The sequence below is a fragment of the Spinacia oleracea genome, chromosome 1, assembly GCF_020520425.1.
Source record: "Spinacia oleracea cultivar Varoflay chromosome 1, BTI_SOV_V1, whole genome shotgun sequence".
Taxonomy (NCBI): Eukaryota; Viridiplantae; Streptophyta; class Magnoliopsida; order Caryophyllales; family Amaranthaceae; genus Spinacia; species Spinacia oleracea.
The window spans coordinates 20,951,992-20,959,297 of NC_079487.1; the positions used below are offsets into that span (position 1 = coordinate 20,951,992).

At 33.5% G+C, this 7,306-nt stretch overlaps 1 protein-coding gene across 1 annotated transcript; it reads right to left on the bottom strand.

The window, feature by feature from the left end:
- Positions 1-1,660: 1,660 nt before the first annotated feature.
- Positions 1,661-2,892, bottom strand: LOC110794076 (calmodulin-binding protein 25-like). Its single transcript, XM_021999019.2, has one exon. It carries the CDS (start codon positions 2,665-2,667, stop codon positions 1,951-1,953), a length of 717 nt encoding a protein of 238 aa, XP_021854711.2. The 5' UTR covers positions 2,668-2,892; the 3' UTR covers positions 1,661-1,950.
- Positions 2,893-7,306: the final 4,414 nt, after the last annotated feature.

Sequence of the window (7,306 nt, forward strand, 5' to 3'; positions counted from 1 at the left end):
TAAATACAAAGTATCAATCGATCCCGCAACTGTATTACCACTCATAAATCATAATTGGTAATGCATTGATCGATCATGTTATTATAAGTTTTTTTTTTTCCTTTCACTCCTGTCCTATCAAAGGAGTTCGATCATATGCATTATATAATCCAAGATAACGTATAATAATTAATTAATGAAAAGGGTAGAAAGTTAAATAAATTAAATGGGAAAGAAAGAAAGCAAGAAAGAAGGAAGATGCCAATGGATTAATGGAAATATGTCCATCAATGTCATTTTCCCGATTACTATCCACTGATTTGTGGCGCCAATTATACAACCTCACCCATTAGATCACACCACGTGGCATATGCTTGCTTAAAACTTTGGCAAAATTATCAAAATATAGCATAATTGGCCCGGAGGAACGTCGTAAATCTTGATTGGTGTTACGTGTGTGCCAATTATATATGCAAACGGAAAAAAATATAGATAAACAGTAACATTTTTGGAAATAAATAATACTTCATCCGTTCTTATTTACATGATACAATTGAATTTTGGACACTATTGACACAAACTCATTTGACTTCATTTTGTGATTTATACTTAAGAAAAAATATAGTCATGTGGGGTCTTATTAGATTCGTATCAATAAATACTTTTTAAATATTAACTTTTTGTAAATTTTCTTATCCATAATTGAAGATATAAATATTTAAAATCGTGCATTGACAAACGTGTCTAAATAATTGTGTCATTTAAAAAAGAAAAGATGAAGTACTATCATTGATACGGAGTAGGTATTTTTCATTTTAACAATTTGAAAGGGTAAAAAAAAGGTAACGCAAAGTTAAAGTAGAATTTGAGGAAAGATAGTTTTGAGTTTTGGACCTATGATTCATTATTTACTTTATTACTTGTCTGGTTTTTATCAATTCCGTTCTTTTCTATGACAATCACCTCGATGTTATTTTATAAGGAGTAAGGAGTACATCTCTTTACTTGTGTTCTCATGTGGAAAATAAATGAGTACGACTTCTGGGATCTTAAACGGTAAATTAAGACTTGTAATTGAATGTGTTTTTTATCTTTGTTTTTACCGATCATTCGTGTGAGTAACATAGAATCTAGCATGAATAAAGTTACTATTTATTCACATCAAATAGACAAGGAATGTGTATATTCACCTTAGAATATTCTATAATTATTCATTCATTTGATTTGATTTTTTTTGACAGAGTAGGTCCTTGAATTATTTGTTAGCCGTTTAATTATAACGATATATTCTTGTGGAAAGGTTCATGTGGTGTGATTGTATTTGCAATTGCGAAGGCACATTCCTCTAGCTAATTTGATACTGTGTACATCTCATTTTACTCACTCAATTTCAGTGGTGAACTAGATCAAAATAGAGACAACAAAAGTTAAAGACTTGTTACATTAATATTCTTATAAAACGAGCTTATAATTTTGTGTTACTGTGTATACCAAGATCTACCGATCACTTTATTTTCAAATTAAATCGATTGGCCAGTTTCGTATTTTTTTCTAACGTCCCAAATAATTTCTAACTCAAATAATAAAATAAAAATAAAATATAGATACTTCAATAAAAATAACTTCCAAGTCTACGAATCATATATTGGTACGTGAAATAAAATTATTAAAAAAAGCACAATTAAGAATTAAACAACTATTATTATTATGATCATAACTACATGAAATTAAAGATGATAGGATCCATTAATTAAAACTACATCACATTTTATCCCATAACCTAAAAAGCTTCCAAATATTAACAAAGCCCACCACCATTCTTGTCTAAAATACCCCTCTGAAAAACACCCATTAAGATGGGAGGATTTGAAAAAAGAGAGATCCAAAAAAAAATGAAAAATGAAAAATGAAAATCCTTAAAACAGAATTACCTAACTACATCATTTTCTTTTCCTTTATTTTTTCCCCCTTCTAATTCCATGATTCCAAAGTTGGGAACCCGGAAAACCCATCAAAATCAAACCCAGACCCACCAGCCTGAGCCACCACAGAAGGCGGCCCAAACTCCATGGTTGTTGTGCCTCCAACTTGGTGCGGATGGCGGTCCAGCAAAAATGCCGATGACGTGTCAAGCGTAGGCAGAAGGCAACCGGTTTGTAACCGGTTCACTACCCCAGTCGGCCTATGAGCCTCCGGTTTGACCACCGACCCAACAAAGCCTGAACCGGGACAGAACCGGACACCTGTCACCTGCTGAACCATCTGCCTGAAATTCTCCGGATCAGCCGTAATAAACGTCGTCGGTGACCGTTTCGAAGCACGAGACTTCCGCTTCACGATCTTCCCACTCAGAGGCGCAGCGTTTCGAAACGTGGAACGTTTCGAAACAGTTTCCGTCTCAGAACCACCACCAGAACTCGAAACGCTCTGTGTCCGCTGCTGAGAGGACGGCGTTTGGGGCTTGAATAGTTCAGTGTACGAAACGTCCGTACAAACCCCATTATTAAAAGTATCATTATTATTATTATTATTATTATTATTATTATTATTACAGATAGAATCACGAAGAGCCTTGGTTAAAACCTCGGCATCACGAGCAAAAGCGTCGGAGATCCAAGCGTTATCAAATGCGGGACGAAACGCCCACGTTTCGGCACTCGCTGAAATCAACTCATCTGAAGAAGACATACTTTTGTAATTAAACGTACTCAACTTAATTTTATCTTATTTCTGGGCTCGATACCGCGAATCTAGTGTTGATACGACGATGGTTGAATTCGAATCGATAGTACCGAGTCAAAGGTATAGAGGAGAGAGAAAGAGTGTTTAAATTGTTCGGAAAGAGGAGAGTAAAGAAGAAGGAAATGTAATGAAATGAAATTGAAGAGTATGTAAAGGAGGAGGGTTGAAGAGGGAGAGAGGGAAGTGATGTTATAAGGAGAGGGGAATAAATAGGACGGTGATTGAGGGTGTGGGGGCCACATATAACCGCGTTCCTCGGGACACGTAGTCACTAGTCAGCGTTCTTGGTCCGTACTATTTTTAACTATAGAAAATATTTCTTTTTTATTTTATTATTATTGAAAGTGAGTGGAGTAGTAATTACAGTAGTAGTTAAATTTTTTTTAAAAATAAAAGTAGGTATATATGACGAGGGATGATACGTAAGTTTACGTATGTTAAGGGTCAATTTAAGGTATTTCTATAAATGGTAAAGAGTCTACTTCTTTTTTTTTTTTGTTGAAATAGCTAATTCGTTTTTACTCATTCTAGTATTCTACTCTTACGGTCAATTATTGTACACAACTTAAATAGACTACGGGTAAATAACTAAATATATATTCGTAATTGAAAGATTGGAAGGTATTCGTAATGAGTACAAGTATTATTAGACTTTTTATTTTTACTTAACCATAATTGAAGATATTAATGTTTAAATTTGTATCGATAAATGCGAAAAGTCAAGATGTTGCAAGTATATTTTTTTTTTGGTGTACCACCCGGTTCACCCTTAAGGCTAATCCGGATTTGGGGCGAGTTCTGAGTGGATAGGTTCCATTCCCCTCCCAATTGCTGTTGCGGGGGATCGAACACGGATCCTCCCTACCAAGTTCAGCCTCAATCACCACTGAACCAACAGTCAATTGGTAAGATGTTGCAAGTATATGAGTATTGAGAAAGTGTTAATATAAGATTTTTTCATCTGAAAACGTAAATGACAACTCATTTTATTCTCAATTATACACTGAAATTTTGTTAAATATGGAATTGGCCGGGAAATGATAAATCCAAAGAAAATTTTACTTCTGCCAAGGAAATCCACATTTTTTTATAGTTGATTTCCTTGGAAGAAGTAAAATTCTTCCTTGGATTTATCACTTCCCAATTGGGCCGCACCTGTTCAGAGAAAAGAGTCTTCATACACATAAACGAAGGAGGTTTGGATGTCAACTAGCTTAATTAGTTTGTAAAGTTTTGAGGGGATGGTACCTAAAACCTGGGATCAAATCCGGACCGTCTACATCATTTGTTGTCTTGCCCTTTGTGGCTCTCTTTACACAACCAAAAAAAAAAAAAAAACGTTAAAGCGGTTACTGGTTAAAATCATACGGATTATGACAATAATGGGAGTAACACCCTTAATGTTACTCCTGATGTCTCTTTTTGTTTGGACCATTCGACTTTTCACGATTTTCAAGAGGCGACTTAAAACGTAAAGATCTTCAATTCTACACGTTTAATTTTTTTTTTTTTAAAGTTGATATTTTAAAAATATATATAATTCCTCCATTTTTCTTAATTGCACTATCTAAGATTTCACGTTTACCAATGCACTATTTTAACCACTAATAATATCTCTCGTTGCACAATCTGGGTTTTAAGACTATTCTAATATTTTTATATAGTAATTTTTCTCAATGAGCTTGAACATTCAGTTTTCTCTCAACCACTATTCACTATGTTACTCTACATTTTACATCATACTTTCTCTCCCTAAATCACAATCTTACTCAAATATCAGAGATAATATTCCTTAGAAAATATTCTTATTTTACACATTATATAAAATATTGAACCAACATGAACCAAGTACCTCAATCCATACACCATAGGAAAAACCCCACAACAGTTATAAATCATATGAGTTTTTAGTAAAATGAAAAGGATTAAAAAGCTTATACTTAGAGCAAGATTAACGCTAGTATGAGCAATAGTATGAGCAACAGTCTTATTGAGTATTAATCTAAGACCTCCCATTTGAGTGGAAGAGTATGACAAAAGTCTGAGCAAGAGTCTTGGAATTCCAAGACTCTACTTAAGACTTTTAAACCGTATATTCAATCTTAATTATGATTTTTTTTTTTTTTTTTTATTGTTTTTCTTAAGTTTGAGGAGTTTTGAATGAGTACGAGGGTTGAAGTGGAAAAATTAAGTAAGTTTGAAAGAGTCTCAACAAAAATATAAGAAATTAAAAATTAATAAAAAGATTATGTGGAAGTCTTAGCTTATACCAGCGCTAATCTTGCTCATAGGTCGTGCAAATACTCCGTACTACTAGTAGTTAGTAACTTAGTGGAGTAGCACCAAAAAAGGGACTCAAGGAGGGTGTGAAGACCTGAGAGTAAAAACAGGTTTACTGTAAGTTTGACGGTCATGCCGCGTCGTAGTCGTCGTTATTCGTCTACGCGTTAACTCTGATCGGATTCTTTGAGAGTCGCACTTTGGTTTACTATTCCTATTTTTATAGGAGTAATATTTTATTTAATCATGGTCAGCTTAATTTATTTATTATATTAATAAGACGGTTTGAGTTTAGTTGCATAAAACCGTTACTCCCTACTTATGTCTTAAGTGAACACCTAACCTAACTCGATCAGCACCTACCACTCTTAGAGTCTTAGTCTATCACCAACAAATTAAGCTCAACTCATCCATTTATTCATCATGTATTAGGCTTCACCTACTTGTTCATTTATTCATTATTCCTAATTAATTACACCAATATTCCCATCTGTTTACAAATCTTTTACTTTAATCAAATGTGTACATTAGACTATTCACTGATAATTTAATGTGATATATAGATAATGTGTCTTCTTATGTGTAGTTAACGAAACTGGTCGAGTGTGTACATATATAATTATCATGTATAGTACTTATGTGTAGTTAACGACTACTGGTCGAGTCTCGAGTGTGTTCAAGCTAGGTCGATGTATGGATAGTTGTAGTTAGACATCTCAAACGGGTCGGTCAGGCCCGGTTATATAAAATTACTTTCGGGTTTGTAAATGCTTGTTAAAGACCCATAACTTTCGAGTTTGGGTCCACCCAACGTGTTGAGAGGTTTAAAAAACATACTTCCTCCGTCTTTTAATACTCGCAACGTTTGTTAGTTTCACGCATGCCAATGCACAACTTTGATCATTTATATCTTAAATTCTCTTTATGAAAAAATTATAAAAAGTTGATATTTTGAAAATACATATTGAGACGAATCTAACAAGATCCCACATGACTATGTTTTATCTTATACAAAAAACACTACGAATAGTCAAAGTAGATTATATGAATAGTGGCAAAAGTTCAAACGTTGCGAGTATTAAAAGACGGAGGAAGTATTATATTTTCATTGTTTTGGGTAATAAATATACAAAATATGCGAACAAATTAACAAATTATAGTCGATTGTCTATAGAAAGAGTATGTGTATTCCGTACAAAAATTTGTATCTTTAACGACAACCCAATTACGACGGCTCAAAAATCTCGTCGCAAAAGCCTTTTGCGACGGATCTAACAACCAAACAAAGACGGGATCAACCGTCGTAAATGTCTTTTACGATGGGTTAACGGCGGGATTTTCCATTAACGACGGCCCCTTTTTATGACGGGTTCGCGACAGAAAATTAATCCCGTTATTAATCAACGATTATTGACTTTTTGCGTCGGAATTTTCCGTCGTTAATGGTACACTTTTTTGTAGTTACTACTTATGATATGGAACAAGAAAATGGGACACTGTTTGGACTTTGGAGTAGTTGACCATGACTTATATTACTAGTAATAGGAATATATATATATATAATTGATCTTCTGGCCTATTCATGGTTTCCTTCTTAATTAGGTTGCAACTTTTAAACTTGACCTAATAGTACTTAAGATTGAAGGTATGTGTGCGATAAGTTTTAAGTTCAAATCTATACTCTCCGATTTGCAATGCCCTTGTGTCTCAAGCCCTCATTCGCAGGAAAAAAAAAAAGAATGCAACATTTGAACTTATCTGAATTTATAGACGCGATTGGTTCGAATTTGTTGGATCTTATTGGATATTTGGTTGAACATGCATGATTGCAACAAAATAAACATGTGAGAGAAGAAGTTAACTTATAGGACCCAATTAAAATTTAATTGGAATTTGAAGGTGGGAACGGATTGGAATATACTTCCTCCGTTCTCAATGACATGACATAATTGGATTTTTGTCACTATTCACACACGCTGATTTGACTTCATTTTATGATTATACATAAGAAAAAACATAGTCGTGTGAGGTCTTATTAGAATATAAGATTCGTTTTAAATATCAGTTTTTTATAATTTTTTTATCCATAATGAAAGATATTAATGTTTGAAATTATACATTGTCAAACGTACCTAAATAATCGTGTTATTTAAAAAAGAAGAAAGGAAGTATATGAAGTTGAAATTAGACAAACTTAATTTTTCGAAGGTGAAGATAATTTACCCTTTATGTTGATATTGTTATTGAATCTAGCTTATGACCATTTCGATCTTTTGGACTAGAATATTAATGGAGCTATAATTAT